The following is a 19,518-nucleotide window of genomic DNA, read 5'->3' on the forward strand; positions in this document are numbered from 1 at the left end:
CCCACACACTCACTAGACTCTACCCACACACTCACTAGACTCTACCCACTGATTAGACTAGACTCTACCCACACACTAACTATACTCTGCCCACACTCACTAGACTCATCCCACACACTCACTAGACTCTACCCACACACTCACTAGACTCTACCCACTGATTAGACTAGACTCTACCCACACACTCACTAGACTCTACCCACACACTGACTGAACTAGACTCTACCCACACACTGACTAGACTAGACTCTACCCACACACTCACTATACTCTACCCACACACTGAGTAGACTCTACCCACACACTCACTAGACTCTACCCACACACTCACTATACTCTACCCACACACTGACTGGACTAGACTCTACCCACACACTGACTGGACTAGACTACCCACACACTGACTAGACTCTACCCACACACTGACTGGACTAGACTCTACCCACACACTGACTGGACTAGACTCTACCCACACATTGACTAGACTCTACCTGACTAGACTGACTAGACTCTACCCACACACTGAGTAGACTCTACCCACACACTCACTAGACTCTACCCACACACTCACTAAACTCTGCCCACACTCACTAGACTCATCCCACACACTTACTAGACTCTACCCACACACTCACTAGACTCTACCCACTGATTAGACTAGACTCTACCCACACACTCACTAGACTCTACCCACACTCACTAGACTCTACCCACACACTGACTAGACTCTACCCACACACTGACTAGACTCTACCCACACACACTGGACTAGACTCTACCCACACACTCACTAGACCCTGCCCACACTCACTAGACTCTACCCACACACTGACTAGACTCTACCCACACACTGACTGGACTAGACTCTACCCACACACTGACTAGACTAGACTCCACCCACACACTCACTATAGACTCCACCCACACACCACACCTGAGTAGACTCTACCCACACACTCACTAGACTCTACCCACACACTCACTAGACTCTACCCCCCCACTGACTGGACTAGACTCTACCCCACACACTGACTAGACTAGACTCTACCCACACACTCACTAGACTCTACCCACACACTGACTAGACTCTACCCACCCACTCACTAGACTCTACCCACACACTCACTAGACTCTGCCCACACTCACTAGACTCTACCCACACACTCACTAGACTCTACCCACACACTCACTAGACTCTACCCACTGATTAGACTAGACTCTACCCAAACACTCACTAGACTCTACCCCACACTCACTAGACTCTACCCACACACTCACTAGACTCTACCCACACACTCACAAGACTCTACCCACTGATTAGACTAGACTCTACCCACACACTCACTAGACTCTACCCACACACTGACTGGACTAGACTCTACCCACACACTGACTAGACTAGACTCTACCCACACACTCACTATACTCTACCCACACACTGAGTAGACTCTACCCACACACTCACTAGACTCTACCCACACACTCACTATACTCTGCCCACACTCACTAGACTCTACCCACACACTCACTAGACTCTACCCACTGATTAGACTAGACTCTACCCACACACTCACTAGACTCTACCCCACACTCACTAGACTCTACCCACACACTCACTAGACTCTACCCACACACTCACTAGACTCACCCACTGATTAGACTAGACTCTACCCACACACTCACTAGACTCTACCCACACACTGACTGGACTAGACTCTACCCACACACTGACTAGACTAGACTCTACCCACACACTCACTAGACTCTACCCACACACTCACTAGACTCTACCCACACACTGACTAGACTCTACCCCACACTGACTGACTAGACTCTACCCACACACTGACTAGACTAGACTCCACCCACACACTCACTATACTCTACCCACACCTGAGTAGACTCTACCCACACACTCACTAGACTCTACCCACACACTCACTAGACTCTACCCACACAATGACTGGACTAGACTCTACCCACACACTGACTAGACTAGACTCTACCCACACTCACTCATATACTCTACCCACACACTGAGTAGACTCTACCCACCCACTCAATAGACTCTACCCACACACTCACTACTCTGCCCACACTCTGCCCACACTCACTAGACTCTACCCACACACTCACTAGACTCTACCCACTGATTAGACTAGACTCTAACCCACACACTCACTAGACTCTACCCACACTCACTAGACTCTACCCACACACTCACTAGACTCTACCCACACACTCACTAGACTCTACCCACTGACTGAGACTAGACTCTACCCACACACTCACTAGACTCACCCACACACTGACTGGACTCCCAGACTAGACCCACCCACACTGACTAGACTAGACTCTACCCACACACTCACTGACTCTACCCACACACTCACTATACTCTACCCACACACTGACTGGACTAGACTCTACCCACACACTGACTGGACTAGACTACCCACACACTGACTAGACTCTACCCACACACTGACTGGACTAGACTCTACCCACACACTGACTGGACTAGACTCTACCCACACATTGACTAGACTCTACCCACACACTGACTAGACTCTACCCACACACTGAGTAGACTCGACCCACACACTCACTAGACTCTACCCACACACTCACTAGACTCTACCCACACACTCACTAGACTCTACCCACTGATTAGACTAGACTCTACCCACACACTCACTAGACTCTACCCACACTCACTAGACTCTACCCACACACTGACTAGACTCTACCCACACACTGACTAGACTCTACCCACACACTGACTGGACTAGACTCTACCCACACACTCACTAGACTCTGCCCACACTCACTAGACTCTACCCACACACTGACTAGACTCGACCCACACACTGACTGGACTAGACTCCACCCACACACTCACTATACTCTACCCACACCTGAGTAGACTCTACCCACACACTCACTAGACTCTACCCACACACTCACTAGACTCTCTACCCACACACTGACTGGACTAGACTCTACCCACACACTGACTAGACTAGACTCTACCCACACACCACACACTGACTGCACAGACTCTACCCACACACTGAGACTAGACTCCACCCACACACTCACTAGACTCTACCCACACCTGAGTAGACTCTACCCACACACTCACTAGACTCTACCCACACACTCACTAGACTCTACCCACACTGACTGGACTAGACTCTACCCACACACTCACTAGACTCTACCCACCCACACTCACTAGACTCTACCCACACACTCACTAGACTCTACCCACACACTCACAAGACTCTACCCACTGATTAGACTAGACTCTACCCACACACTCACTAGACTCTACCCACACACTGACTGGACTAGACTCTACCCACACACTGACTAGACTAGACTCTACCCACACACTCACTAGACTCTACCCACACACTGACTAGACTCTACCCACACACTCACTAGACTCTACCCACACACTCACTATACTCTGCCACCCACAGACTCTACCCACACACTCACTAGACTCTACCCACACACTCACTAGACTCTACCCACTGATTAGACTAGACTCTACCCACACACTCACTAGACTCTAACCACACTCACTAGACTCTACCCACACACTCACTAGACTCTACCCACACACTCACTAGACTCTACCCACTGATTGGACTAGACTCTACCCACACACTCACTAGACTCTACCCACACACTGACTGGACTAGACTCTACCCCACACACTGACTAGACTAGACTCTAGACCCACACACTCACTAGACTCTACCCACACACTCACTAGACTCTACCCACACACTGACTAGACTCTACCCACACACTGACTAGACTAGACTCTACCCACACACTGACTGCACTCGACTCTACCCACACACTGACTAGACTAGCCTCTACACACACACTCACTAGACTCTACCCACACACTGAGTAGACTCTACCCACCCACTCACTAGACTCTACCCACACACTCACTATACTCTGCCCACACTCACTAGACTCTACCCACACACTCACTAGACTCTACCCACACACTCACTAGACTCTACCCACTGATTAGACTAGACTCTACCCACACACTCACTCGACTCTACCCCACACTAGACTAGACTCTACCCACACACTCACTAGACTCTACCCACACACTCACTAGACTCTACCCACTGATTAGACTAGACTCTACCCACACACTCACTAGACTCTACCCACACACTGACTGGACTAGACTCTACCCCACACACTAGACTCTACCCACACACTGAGACTAGACTCTACCCACACACTCACTATACTCTACCCACACACTGAGTAGACTCTACCCACACACTCACTAGACTCTACCCACACACTCACTATACTCTACCCACACACTAGACTCTACCCACACAGACTCTACCCACACACTCACTAGACTCTACCCACACACTCACTAGACTCTACCCACTGATTAGACTAGACTCTACCCACACACTCACTAGACTCTACCCACACTCACTAGACTCTACCCACACACTCACTAGACTCTACCCACACACACTCACTAGACTCTACCCACTGATTAGACTAGACTCTACCCACACACTCACTAGACTCTACCCACACACTCACTAGACTACCCACACACTGACTAGACTCTACCCACACACTGACTAGACTCTACCCACACACTGACTAGACTCTACCCACATACTGACTAGACTCTACCCACACACTACCCACACACTAGACTCTACCCACTGATTAGACTAGACTCTACCCACACACTCACTAGACTCTACCCACACACACTAGACTCTACCCACACACTGACTAGACTCTACCCACACACTGACTAGACTCTACCCACACACTGACTAGACTCTACCCACACACTCACTAGACTCTACCCACAATCACTAGACTCTACCCACACACTCACTAGACTCTACCCACTGATTAGACTCAGACTCTACCCACACACTCACTAGACTCTACCCACACACTGACTAGACTCTACCCACACACTGACTAGACTCACCCACACACTCACTAGACTCTACCCACCACTCACTAGACTCTACCCACACCCACACACTCTACCCACACTGACTAGACTCTACCCACACTCACTGACACAGACTCTACCCACACACTCACTAGACTCTACCCACACACTCACTAGACTCTACCCACACACTGACTAGACTCTACCCACACACTCACTAGACTCTACCCACACACTCACTAGACTCTACCCACACACTCACTAGACTCTACCCACACACTCACTCGACTCTACCCACACACTCACTAAACTCTACCCACACACTCACTAGACTCTACCCACACACTCACTAGACTCTACCCACACACTCACACATACCACACTGACACTTCAAGACACACACACTTTCACTCTTCACATACGCCGCTATTGTCTCTGTACATATTACCTCAATTACCTCGTACCCCTGAACATTGACTCAGTTCTGGTACTCCTTTAATATGGCCTCATTATTACCTCGTACCCCTGCACATTGACTCAGTTCTGGTACTCCGTTAATATGGCCTTATTATTACCTCGTACCCCTGAACATTGACTCAGTTCTGGTACTCCTTTAATATGGCCTTATTATTGTCATTTTATTGTTACTATTTCCTTTAGCGGGGGGGAGGGGCTCTTCACTGAAAAGTCTACTGTTGTGTTCGTCTCATCTGACCAATAAAATGTGATTTGTACCAGTCAGGTCTGATTGAGCAAAGTATAGTGGTATGCTATGTGTAAATAAAACTAGATGACATGTGTTCTCTCTACTAGATGACATGTGTTCTCTCAATTAGACAACGTGTGTTCTATCAACTAGATGACGTGTGTTCTCTCTACTAGATGACATGTGTTCTCTCTACTAGATGACCTGTGTTCTCTCTACTAGATGACATGTGTTCTCTCTACTAGATGACCTGTGTTCTCTCTACTAGATGACCTGTGTTCTCTCTACTAGATGACCTGTGTTCTCTCTACTAGATGACCTGTGTTCTCTCTACTAGATGACCTGTGTTCTCTCAATTAGACAACGTGTGTTAACTTACTACTTACAGCTCTGTAAGAAGAGAACACATGTCATCTAGTTGTTTTGAAATGACTCGTGACAGTACTTGCCAGATTAAACAATGTCGTGAATACTTTTCCTAAACTGCGTTACCCACTCCAGTCAGCAGATGGCGACGTGCGTCTTTCATGTGAAGATTCAGTCGTGACGTATAATCCAGTGGACGGGACCGGATAACAACAACACGGTTACGGATTCGACCACATCGGTAGCTCCCAAGCGACATAAAACCGAAACATTGGAGCTCTTTGGACCGTTATGTGTGTTATAGACATCAGTGTTTTAAACACGCTGTCTGCGTATAAAGTTATTCCATTTCACACTGACGCTGTTAGTCAGCTAGCTGGTTAAAATAGCCTAGCACTAGGCTAGTCGATCATGCGAATGAACCAACATCTCAGGACATGAACTCACTAAATTACTCCCACTCTGCTGAAGAAGAAGCTCGTGGCCTGAACGTTGTCGTGGCAGAGGAAGAGGAGGAAAAAGAAGCGTTCGGAATGAAAGAAGAGAAGAAGGCTATCACATTGAAAGAAGAAGAAGAAGAAGAAGAAGAAGGTATTGGAGTAAATGAGGCGATGTACGTTACAGGGAAAGAAGTGGAGAAAGAAGAAGACGCCGTTTTTAGAGTGAAGGAGGAGATTACTGTCACAGTGAAAGGAGAGGAAGAAGAGCATGTTTTAGTGAAGGAAGAAGAGGATGTCTTTGGAGTGAAAGAGGAGGAAGAAGCTATGAGAGTGAAAGATGAGGGGGATGATGATGATGAAGAGGAGGGGGAGACTGGAGATCTGATTAACACCAGTGAGTATCGCCTTAAAAACAGGGGCACAAACTCTGCAGTTGGTGAACTAATGTGTGGTTTTAAAGGGGCATTAAGGGGCATTCATACGCCGTTTTTACACTCACATGTTCTGTTTGACGGGGGAATTGGCTTCCGAAGCCAAAAACAGCCAAATACTCCCGTATTTATTTCAAATTCCAATTGTAAAAATCGATTCCAGTTGCTGTAAGGTTCTGGAAACCTGAATCTCTCTTCTTTCGTATCACATCCCCAAAAAATAGCTTCACAAATTCAAAATTAGTGTACAGCAAGTGGAGGCTGGTGGTGGGAGAACGACTCATAGTAGTGGCTGAAATGGAGTTAATGGAGTCAATGGATTGGTTGGTATCAACCACATGGAAACCACGTCTTTGATGTGTGTTTGATGCCATTCCATTTGACTCCATTCCAGCCATTACTATGAGCCGTCCTCACACCAGCAGCCTCCACTTGCTGTACACTTTTAACAGTAAGAGTCCAATGACTCTTATGTGTAATGGAATGTTAACAATGGATCAAATTTTGTGGTTTTTTTGCAGGTGTAGCGAAATTCTTGCATTTAGGATATATTTTTCTGTTATGTTCAGCTCATAGTGTCTCCTGTTACTGTCCTCCCTTCCACTGACTGTTATGTTCAGCTCATAGTGTCTCCTGTTACTGTCCTCCCTTCCACTGACATACTGTTATGTTCAGCTCATAGTGTCTCCTGTTACTGTCCTCCCTTCCACTGACTGTTATGTTCAGCTCATAGTGTCTCCTGTTACTGTCCTCCCTTCCACACTGATGTTCTGTCTCCTGTTACTGTCCTCCCTTATGTTCAGCTCATAGTGTCTCCTGCTACTGTCCTCCCTTCCACTGACATACTGTTATGTTCAGCTCATAGTGTCCTCCCTTCCACTGACTGTTATGTTCAGCTCATAGTGTCTCCTGTTACTGTCCTCTTCCTTGACCACTGTTCAGCTCATAGTGTCTCCTGTTACTGTCCTCCCTTCCACTGACTGTTATGTTCAGCTCATAGTGTCTCCTGTTACTGTCCTCCCTTCCACTGACATACTGTTATGTTCAGCTCATAGTGTCTCCTGTTACTGTCCTCCCTTCCACTGACTGTTATGTTCAGCTCATAGTGTCTCCTGTTACTGTCTTCCACTGACTGTTATGTTCAGCTCATAGTGTCTCCTGCTACTGTCCTCCCTTCCACTGACTGTTATGTTCAGCTCATAGTGTCTCCTGTTACTGTCCTCCCTTCCACTGACATACTGTTTAGTGTTCACTGTCCTCCCTTCCACTGACATACTGTTATGTTCAGCTCAGCATAGTGTCTCCTGCTACTGTCCTCCCCTTCCACTGACTGTTATGTTCAGCTCATAGTGTCTCCTGTTACTGTCCTCCCTTCCACTGACTGTTATGTTCAGCTCATAGTGTCTCCTGCTACTGTCCTCCCTTCCACTGACTGTTATGTTCAGCTCATAGTGTCTCCTGTTACTGTCCTCCCTTCCACTGACATACTGGTATGTTCAGCTCATAGTGTCTCCTGTTACTGTCCTCCCTTCCACTGACTGTTATGTTCAGCTCATAGTGTCTCCTGCTACTGTCGTCCCTTCCACTGACTGGTATGTTCAGCTCATAGTGTCTCCTGTTACTGTCCTCCCTTCCACTGACTGTTGTGTTCAGCTCATGTTTCCCCTTAAACCACTCGAGTGTTTCTTTAACAGTATGCTTAGGGTCATTGTCCTGCTGGAAGGTGAACCTCCGTCCCAGTCTCAAATCTCTGGAAGACTGAAACAGGTTTCCCTCAAGAATTCCCTGTATTTAGCGCCATCCATAATTTCTTCAATTCTGAGCAGTTTCCCAGTCCCTGCCGATGGAAAAACATCCCCATAGCATGATGATGCCACTACCATGCTTCAATTTTAGTCTCATCTGACCATAGTATTGTCTTCCATATGTTTGGGGAGTCTCCCACATGCCTTTTGGCGAACACCAAACGTGTTTGTTTATTTTTTTCTTGAAGCAATGGCTTTTTTTCTGGCCACTCTTCCATAAAGCCCAGCTCTGTGGAGTGTACGACTTAAAGTGGTCCTATGGACAGATACTCCAATCTCCGCTGTGGAGCTTTGCAGCTCCTTCAGGGTTATCTTTGGCCTCTTTGTTGCCTCTCTGATTAATGCCCTCCTTGCCTGGTTCGTGAGTTTTGGTGGGCGGCCATCTCTTAGCAGGTTTGTTGTGGTGCCATAATCTTTCCATTTTTTAATAATGGATGTAATGGTGCTCCGTGGGATGTTCAAAGTTTCTGATTTTTTTGTTATAACCCAACCCTGACCTGTACTTCTCCACAACTTTGTCCCTGACCTGTTTGGAGAGCTCCTTGGTCTTCATGGTGCCGCTTGCTTGGTGGTGTTGTAGACTGGGGCCTTTCAGAACATGTGTATATGTGTATATATATATATATATATATATATATATATATATATATATATATATATATATATACTGAGATCATGTTACACTTAGAATGCACACAGGTGGACTTTATTTAACTAATTATGTGACTTCTGAAGGTAATTGCTTTCACCAGATCTTATTTAGGGGCTTCATAGCAAAGAGGGTGAATACATATGCATGCCCCACTTTTCAGTTTTTTAATATTTATATAATTCTTTGAAATAAGTACTTTTTTTTTTTCATTTCGCTTCACCAATATGGACTATTTTGTGTATATCCATTACATGAAATCCAAATAAAAATCCATTTAAATTACAGGTTGTAATGCAACAAAGTAGGAATAATGCCAAGGGGGATATATACTTTTGCAAGGCCCTGTATATGGTATATATATATAGCAAGGCCCTGTATATGGTATAACTAGTTGGGATTAAACCTCATCGGAAGACAGTTTGATCAAGGTTTTATTCACGTCTCTGTTTAACCAAATACTTTGTGTCTTTGGCAGAAGAGAGACCAGACTCTCAGTCTGACGGCAGAAAGAGTCCTTTGGGGGAACCAGTCCCAGAGACGCCCAAACCAGCAAGACCACACCACTGCTCCCACTGTGGAAAGAGTTTTTCCCGGTTATGGGACCGGAAAATACATGAGAGAATACACTCTGGAGTGAAGCCTTACCACTGCTCAGACTGTGGAAAGAGATTTACCCAGCTAGGGCACCTGAAAGAACATAAGAGAACACACACTGGTGAGAAGCCCTACCAATGCTCCCAGTGTGGAAAGAGTTTTAACCAGTTAGGGGCCCTGAAAACGCATGAGAGAATACACACAGGAGAAAAGCCCTACCAATGCTCCCAATGTGAAAAGAGATTTACCCAGTTAGGTACCCTGAAAGAGCATGAATTAAAACACACAAAGACACAGGAGAAGACATACCACTGCTCTCATTGTGGGAAGACATTTTCCAGGTCAGAGGACCTGAAATCACATGAGAGAATAGCGAGGCTGTGTTCCGACTTGTGTTTTTGACTGAGATTTTTTTGTTGCCTTTGTTCATGCTAGATGCTGTTCATCACGTTTGCCGCTTGCTGACTGATATATTTTTTTTAAAGAGACAGTTCCTGAAGACAAATGAATAATGTCAGTCATCAGTATTTTACAGTTCTTCCAGAGGGGGCGGTAACTGTCAGTGTACTTGACCTCTGATTCGTCGAGCTTCATGTCAGTCATTCCCACTTCGGTCCACGTGTGTGAAAGAAGGTGTGGTTGGTTGCATTTTTACAAAGGCCCTGATCTATTTTCCACTAATATGGTCTTATGATCACATCAGATATTTTTTTTTCAGAGCTGATCTATGTGGTCAAAAGACCAATTGGTGGATTTATTTTTTATTTTTAGAATTTAGAATTTAGAATTCTGAGTAAGATTCTGTTAATAAATAATGCCATCCATAAACTGTCTGTGCCTTCTTTGTGCAGTCATAAAACCTCATTCAATGTTCATGTCATTTCCTGGGGGTTCCATAGGTACCATATTTGACATGGTAATAACCTCATATTTATCATTGCTGGGAAGTATCTGAAATTCATTACACAGAGCATAATGAAAGGCATAAAACGACACAATCATTCATTTGTTACATTCGATATCCGAAATACTCTCATCACTCTGTGCGTCCTTTGGTAAAAATATGATTTATCAGATTATCGGTTAATTAGCAGTCTGGTCCCTTGGGCTTGTCAGTAAGCATTTCACTGTAAGGTCTACTACACCTGTTGTATTCAGCATTTCACTGTGAGGTCTACTACACCTGTTGTATTCAGCATTTCACTGTGAGGTCTACTACACCTGTTGTATTCGGCATTTCACTGTGAGGTTTACACCTGTTGTATTCGGCATTTCACTGTGAGGTTTACACCTGTTGTATTCAGCATTTCACTGTAAGGTCTACTACACCTGTTGTATTCAGCATTTCACCGTAAGGTCTACTACACCTGTTGTATTCAGCATTTCACCGTAAGGTCTACTACACCTGTTGTATTCAGCATTTCAATGTAAGGTCTACTACACCTGTTGTATTCAGCATTTCACTGTAAGGTCTACTACACCTGTTGTATTCAGCATTTCACCGTAAGGTCTACTACACCTGTTGTATTCAGCATTTCACCGTAAGGTCTACTACACCTGTTGAATTCAGCATTTCACTGTAAGGTCTACTACACCTGTTGTAGTCAGCATTTCACTGTAAGGTCTACTACACCTGTTGTAGTCAGCATTTCACTGTAAGGTCTACTACACCTGTTGTAGTCAGCATTTCACTGTAAGGTCTACTACACCTGTTGTAGTCAGCATTTCAATGTAAGGTCTACTACACCTGTTGTAGTCAGCATTTCAATGTAAGGTCTACTACACCTGTTGTAGTCAGCATTTCACTGTGAGGTCTACTACACCTGTTGTAGTCAGCATTTCACTGTGAGGTCTACTACACCTGTTGTAGTCAGCATTTCAATGTAAGGTCTACTACACCTGTTGTAGTCAGCATTTCAATGTAAGGTCTACTACACCTGTTGTATTCAGCATTTCACTGTAAGGTCTACTACACCTGTTGTATTCGGCGCATGTGACAAATAAGATTTGATTTGAGTACGTAGGGTACGTAGGGTACGTAGGGTAATCCAGGACCTCTGCAACATCTCTTTTGTTTGTTGTTTAAGATTAAGATTTAAAAATGTGTATTTTGTTTTGACTGCGACACAAGGATAAACTCTCACCTTAATAACACAGAACACGTGATCTCACGATCGCTCTGCCGAAGAGTCTTACTTCAGTAAAGGATAATCTCTCACCTTAATAACACAGAACACGTGATCTCACGATCGCTCTGCCGAAGAGTCTTACTTCAGTAAAGCTATCAATTCTTCCACTCTAGTGGGGACACTTCAAGGCTGAAAAGGGGACACGTCAAGGCTGAAAAGGGGACACGTCAAGGCTGAAAAGGGGACACGTCAAGGCTGAAAAGGGGACACTTAAAGGCTGAAAAGGGGACACGTCAAGGCTGAAAAGGGGACACGTCAAGGCTGAAAAGGGGACACGTCAAGGCTGAAAAGGGGACAGACACGTCAAGGCTGAAAAGGGGGACACGTCAAGGCTGAAAAGGGGACATGTCAAGGCTGAAAAGGGGACACTTCAAGACTGAAAAGGGGACAGACACGTCAAGGCTTAAAGGGGGACCTAATAGATAAATAGACTAGTCAGTATAGGATACATGTATTAGACCTAATAGATAAATAGACTAGTCAGTATAGGATACATGTATTAGACTAGTCAGTATAGGATACATGTATTAGACCTAATAGATAAATAGATTAGTCAGTATAGAATACATGTAATAGACTAGTCAGTATAGAATACATGTAATAGACTAGTCAGTATAGGATACATGTAATAGACTAGTCAGTATAGGATACATGTAATAGACTAGTCAGTATAGGATATAGACTAGTCATGTATTAGACTAGTCAGTATAGGATACATGTAATAGACTAGTCAGTATAGGATACATGTAATAGACTAGTCAGTATAGGATACATGTAATAGACTAGTCAGTATAGGATACATGTAATAGACTAGTCAGTATAGGATACATGTAATAGACTAGTCAGTATAGGATACATGTAATAGACTAGTCAGTATAGGATACATGTATTAGACCTAATAGATAAATAGACTAGTCAGTATAGGATACATGTAATAGACTAGTCAGTATAGGATACATGTATTAGACCTAATAGATAAATAGACTAGTCAGTATAGGATACATGTATTAGACCTAATAGATAAATAGACTAGTCAGTATAGGATACATGTAATAGACTAGTCAGTATAGGATACATGTATTAGACCTAATAGATAAATAGACTAGTCAGTATAGGATACATGTAATAGACTAGTCAGTATAGGATACATGTAATAGACTAGTCAGTATAGGATACATGTATAGGATACATGCAATAATAGACTAGTCAGTATAGGATACATGTAATAGACTAGTCAGTATAGGATACATGTATTAGACCTAATAGATAAATAGACTAGTCAGTATAGGATACATGTATTAGACCTAGTCAGTATAGGATACAAATAGACTAGTCAGTATAGGATACATGTAATAGACTAGTCAGTATAGGATACATGTAATAGACTAGTCAGTATAGGATACATGTAATAGACTAGTCAGTATAGGATACATGTAATAGACTAGTCAGTATAGGATACATGTAATAGACTAGTCAGTATAGGATACATGTAGAATAGACATGTAATAGACTAGTCAGTATAGGATACATGTAATAGACTAGTCAGTATAGGATACATGTAATAGACTAGTCAGTATAGGATACATGTAATAGACTAGTCAGTATAGGATACATGTAATAGACTAGTCAGTATAGGATACATGTAATAGACTAGTCAGTATAGGATACATGTAATAGACTAGTCAGTATAGGATACATGTAATAGACTAGTCAGTATAGGATACATGTAATAGACTAGTCAGTATAGGATACATGTAATAGACTAGTCAGTATAGGATACATGTATTAGACTATATGTATATGTAATATGTAAAGTGTTAGTCCCATGTTTCATGACCTGAAATAAAAGATCCCAGAAATGTTCCATACGGCACACAAAGTTTATTTCTCTCACATTTTGTGCACAAATTTGTTTACATCCCTGTTAGTGAGCAATTGATCCTTTGCCAAGATAATCCAATTCACCTGACAGGTGTGTCATATCAAGAAGCTGATTAAACTGGTGCAGCTTGTGCTGGGGACAATACGGGGCCACTCTAAAATGTGCAGTTTTGTCACACAACACAATGCCACAGATGTCTCAAGTTTTGAGGGAGCGCGCAATTGGCATGCGGACTTGCCGGAATGTCCACCAGAGCTGTTTTACAGAAAATGTCCTGTTCATTTCTCTACCATAAGCCGCCTCCAATGTTGTTTTAGAGAATTTGTCAGTACGTCCAACTGGCCAAGAAACCGCATGTGTAACCATGCCCACCCAGGACCTCCACATTCGGGATCGTCTGAGACCGACCACCTGGACAGCTGATGAAACTGAGGAGTATTTCTGTCTGTAATAAAGCCCTTTTGTGGGGAAAAACTCATTCTGATTGGCTAGGCCTGGCTTCCCGTGGGTGGGCCTATGCCCTCTCAGGGCCGAGGGCCACCCATGGCTGCGCCCCTGCCCATAGATCAGGCCCTAATAAATGTATTTCAACTGAGTTCTGAACTGTAACTAAGTTTAATAGTTGAAATTGTTGCATATTGCATTTATATGTTTTTGTTAGAGGAATTCTAAATTCCTATGTATTTTGTAGCCAAAATCAAATTCACACTCATTCTAATTCATTAATGAGTTGTAAGTTCATTAATTATGCATGAAGTAGATTGAGACCAGTCTTAAAAGCCAAAGGTAACAGCGTTTATTTCAAGAGAGTACTCCCCACATACACATTTTTCCACAGGTTATAAACTGAAAATGACGTCAGCGTTTTCTAAACGTTCTATCTATTTCACAAGTAGAGGGGCCCTCTAGCTCTCGAGCCTTCGCGTTATCAGCACGAAGTCAAGGCCAGTCAGTATAAATCAACATTCTAGACAGCCTGGAGATGGGCCGTTCCTACCACCTGGAGATTGTACAACTGAATGAACTAAGGAACAGACCTTCATTGTTACTAAACTCCTGACTACTTTATATACAATTGGGAATGGGAGCAAGAGAGAAAATTCACATGTACAGTACATTATAGCATTTGGACTAGTCAGTTCTGATTGGAATGTGTACATAATTAGTCATTTCAACCATAATTTCCTCTAACAGTTTTGTTCAGTATAGATAGACAGGGCATCATTGTATCTGTCTCATTATGGCGTCTGTGAGAGCATTGAGGCCATCTTCATTTTGAAGTAGTTGGTCATCCACTACTTCTATGACTTGGTAAACAAACTGAAAGGGTACATACTGCCCCCCTAGAGGGTTTGAACAGGTACACTGGCAGTAAGGAAGTATAATTCATTGGCTGATCCCTCTTGATGACCTGGATGGAATCATGTGGTCCTTCCTTAACCAATAGGAAGTCCCATCCAGTTGACTACTTCAAAATGGTGAAAGTCCTCAATGACAATGGCGCTGCCCATGCTAAAACAGACTATGAGAATAGCCCATGCTAAAACAGACAATCTCTATGAGAATAGCCAATGCTAAAACAGACTATGAGAATAGCCCATGCTAAAACAGACTATCTCTATGAGAATAGCCCATGCTAAAACAGACAATCTCTATGAGAATAGCCAATGCTAAAACAGACTAAGAGAATAGCCCATGCTAAAACAGACTTTTGGCCACTAGAGTCCTCTATCTATCTCTATGAGAATAGCCCATGCTAAAACAGAGTTTTGGCCACTAGAGTTCTCTATCTATCTCTATGAGAATAGCATTGAGGGTTGTTGGTAAGATTGACGTCACTACACTAATTAGGACAAGGAATTGGAGCAACAACAACCTCTGATCTCATCGATAGAAAAGTGTATGTAACTAAACCTGTATTTGGCGTTCCGTGAAGTGTCTTAGAATTTAGGAACTAAACCTGTATTTGGCGTTCCGTGAAGTGTCTTAGAATTTAGGAACTAAAGCCAATACTTTGAGTATAAACCCTTTGTTGCAGAATAGTGGTAATCAAAATGTAAAATGAAAGAAAAAAGCTGAATAAAGGTGTATGAAAATGATATGATATATACGACTGATATTTTTATCTAAGTAAAAATAAAATGAATCTATAAGAAATTGCCTTAAAGTATGTTTTAAATTATCACTCGTAATCATTCAACACAGTTTCCTTTTGTATGTCTTCATATCAATGATTATTTAATTAATAAAATTAAAATAAAAATGTTAATCAACTGCGTTACCAACTCCAGTTAGCAGATGGCGATATCCGCATTTAATGAGATGTTGCTAATGTGACGTATAATCTAGTGGACGGAACGCTTCTTCAACAACATGGCTACTGATTCAATCACCTCGGAACCTGCATAAAACATATACATTAAAGCGCTTTAGACGTTTCAGTTAGTTTAAAACACATTTATGTCGTATCTAGTTACCCTTAATTTCTATATTTATGTTTTTGTTAGCCATCTAGATGGGTGGTTAAATTACCAGTAGCCTAGAAGCTAATTAATGATAGCTAGCTAACGTTACCTCGCTAACATCCTCGACCATGAGTTCACTAAGCTACTCCCTCCCTGCTCAAGAAGAGGAGAACTGCTGGACGGAGAAAGAGGCTCCCGTGAAAGAGGAGGAGGAAGAGGAGGCTGTTACAGTTAAACAAGAAGTAGAGGGTGAGGCTTTTACAGTTAAACAAGAAGTAGAGGGTGAGACTGTTACAGTTAAACAAGAAGTAGAGGGTGAGACTGTTACAGTTAAACAAGAAGTAGAGGGTGAAGCTGTTGGAGTGAAAGAAGAGGAGGTGGATGTTACTGTGGAGGAAGAGAAAGAAGACGGTGCCGCTTTGGGAGTGAAAGAGGAGGAATTGACTGTCACAGTGAAAGAAGAAGATATTTTCAGAGTGAAAGAGGAGGATGCCGTCTTTGGAGTGAAGGAGGAGGGGGAGATTACTGTCACATGGGAGGAGGAGGAGGAAGAGATTGGAGATATAATTAACACCAGTGAGTACCGTCTCAAAAACAGAAGTACAAACTATGCAGTTGTTAAACTATTGTGTGGTTTTACTGAAGTTATATACTTGAATATGTTGTTCTGTACTGTAGAAATGGTTAAAGCTACACTGTCAGATAGTGTACACCATCAAACTGAGGGCCGTTAACAATGGGTCAATGCATCCTATGACATTGATCAAAATACTGTAGTCCTCATTATCTATTATTATAGAACTCTGCTCAGCCTGTAACCATGACATTATCTATTATTATAGAGCTCTGCTCAGCCTATAAACATGACATTATCTATTATTATAGAGCTCTGCTCAGCCTGTAACCATGACATTATCTATTATTATAGAGCTCTGCTCAGCCTGTAAACATGACATTATCTATTGTTATAGAGCTCTGCTCAGCCTGTAACCATGACATTATCTATTGTTATAGAGCTCTGCTCAGCCTATAAACATGACATTATCTATTGTTATAGAGCTCTGCTCAGCCTATAAACATGACATTATCTATTATTATAGAGCTCTGCTCAGCCTGTAACCATGACATTATCTATTGTTATAGAGCTCTGCTCAGCCTATAACCATGACATTATCTATTATTATAGAGCTCTGCTCAGCCTGTAACCATGACATTATCTATTGTTATAGAGCTCTGCTCATTCCATGAAAGCAGATTATATTTGAAGCTCTACATTATTATTATTATTATTATAGTAGCCACCAAGTTTTTCTTTAAATGAGGAATCATTTCTGGTTTAAACCTCATAGGTTGACAGTTTTATCATGTGCTGGTTTCATTCTGGTCTCTGATTAGTAGTTAATTAAATGCTATTTTTTGTCTTTAGCAGGAGAAAGACCAGACTCTCACTCTGACAGCAGGAAGAGTCCTTCAGGGGAACCAGACACAGAGACGCCCAAACCAGCAAGACGACACCACTGCTCCCAGTGTGGAAAGAGTTTTACTAAGTTACGGAATCTAAAAGAGCATGAGAGGACACACACAGGAGAAAAGCCTTTCCAATGTTCCCAGTGTGGAAAGAGTTTTACCGTGTTAACTAACCTGAAAAGGCATGAGAGAATACACACTGGAGAAAAGCCTTACCAATGTTCCCAATGTGAAAAGAGTTTTGCCGTGTTAGTTAACCTGAAAAGACATGAGAGAATACACACAGGAGAAAAGCCTTATCAATGTTCTCTGTGTGGCAAGAGTTTTACCCAGTTAAGGTCCCTGAAAAGGCATGAGAGAGTACACTCTGGAGAGAAGCCTTATCAATGTTCCCATTGTGGAAGGAGTTTTAGGTCGTCTGCAAACATGAAGGAGCATGAGAGGACACACACAGGAGAAAAGCCTTTCCAATGCTCACATTGTGGAAAGAGTTTTACCCATCTAGTGAGCCTGAAAAGACATGAGAGAATGCACACAGGAGAAATGCCCTACCAATGCTCCCATTGTGGAAAGAGTTTTTCCCAATCAGCAAAACTGAAAAGACATAAGAGAATGCACACTGGAGAGAAGCCTTTCAAATGCTCCCATTGTGGAAAGAGTTTTACCCAATCAGGGGGCCTGAAAAAGCATGAGATAAAGAAGAAGCTATGTTCTTTATGTTCTTGACTGAGTGTTTTTGTTAATGACAACTTCAATAAAACCTAATAAAAATATATTTTTGTTGTTGTTTTTACAATTTCAATACTTTAATTGAATACAGAGTACCTCCGTTTTTAAGTATATGTTCTCTGTGGATGGAGTGGAGCATTAAATATAGAGTCCTGGACAGAGTCTTGTCCATCAGTCGCTGTGGATGGAGTGGAACATTAAATATAGAGTCCTGGACAGAGTCTTGTCCATCAGTCGCTGTGGATGGAGTGGAGCATTAAATATAGAGTCCTGGACAGAGTCTTGTCCATCAGTCGCTGTGGATGGAGTGGAGCATTAAATATAGAGTCCTGGACAGAGTCTTGTCCATCAGTCGCTGTGGATGGAGTGGAACATTAAATATAGAGTCCTGGACAGAGTCTTGTCCATCAGTCGCTGTGGATGGAGTGGAAGCATTAAATATAGAGTCCTGGACAGAGTCTTGTCCATCAGTCGCTGTGGATGGAGTGGAACATTAAATATGAGTCCTGGACAGAGTCTTGTCCAAGTGGAACATTAAATATAGAGTCCTGGACAGAGTCTTGTCCATCAGTCGCTGTGGATGGAGTGGAACATTAAATATAGAGTCCTGGACAGAGTCTTGTCCATCAGTCAACTGTGGATGGAGTGGAACATTAAATATAGAGTCCTGGACAGAGTCTTGTCCATCAGTCTTGTCCTGTGGATGGAGTGGAACATTAAATATAGAGTCCTGGACAGAGTCTTGTCCATCAGTCGCTGTGGATGGAGTGGAACATTAAATATAGAGTCCTGGACAGAGTCTTGTCCA

The 19,518-nt window shown here is 43.0% G+C and overlaps 2 protein-coding genes across 2 annotated transcripts; both read left to right on the forward strand.

The window, feature by feature from the left end:
• Positions 1 to 6,256: 6,256 nt before the first annotated feature.
• On the forward strand, positions 6,257 to 10,802 carry LOC121844462 (zinc finger protein 37-like). The gene is made up of 2 exons (XM_042314584.1): positions 6,257 to 6,890; positions 9,860 to 10,802. Exons 1-2 carry the CDS (start codon positions 6,494 to 6,496, stop codon positions 10,378 to 10,380), a joined length of 918 nt encoding a protein of 305 aa, XP_042170518.1. The 5' UTR covers positions 6,257 to 6,493; the 3' UTR covers positions 10,381 to 10,802.
• A 4,099-nt stretch (positions 10,803 to 14,901) lies between these two features.
• LOC121844461 (zinc finger protein 79-like) lies at positions 14,902 to 19,135 on the forward strand. Its single transcript, XM_042314583.1, has 3 exons — positions 14,902 to 14,906; positions 16,990 to 17,090; positions 17,941 to 19,135. Exons 1-3 carry the CDS (start codon positions 14,902 to 14,904, stop codon positions 18,705 to 18,707), a joined length of 873 nt encoding a protein of 290 aa, XP_042170517.1. The 3' UTR covers positions 18,708 to 19,135.
• Positions 19,136 to 19,518: the final 383 nt, after the last annotated feature.

This window comes from Oncorhynchus tshawytscha, unplaced genomic scaffold, assembly GCF_018296145.1.
Source record: "Oncorhynchus tshawytscha isolate Ot180627B unplaced genomic scaffold, Otsh_v2.0 Un_contig_9448_pilon_pilon, whole genome shotgun sequence".
Taxonomy (NCBI): domain Eukaryota; kingdom Metazoa; phylum Chordata; class Actinopteri; order Salmoniformes; family Salmonidae; genus Oncorhynchus; species Oncorhynchus tshawytscha.

What these genes read in the sequence shown, in the direction of transcription:
- LOC121844462 (XM_042314584.1), top strand. Translation starts at nt 6,494, where the DNA reads ATGAACTCACTAAATTACTCCCACTCTGCTGAAGAAGAAGCTCGTGGC. An exon ending in TGGAGATCTGATTAACACCA is followed by an intron (nt 6,891 to 9,859) that starts GTGAGTATCGCC and finishes TGTCTTTGGCAG; the next exon opens with AAGAGAGACCAGACTCTCAG.
- LOC121844461 (XM_042314583.1), top strand. An exon ending in TGGAGATATAATTAACACCA is followed by an intron (nt 17,091 to 17,940) that starts GTGAGTACCGTC and finishes TTTTGTCTTTAG; the next exon opens with CAGGAGAAAGACCAGACTCT.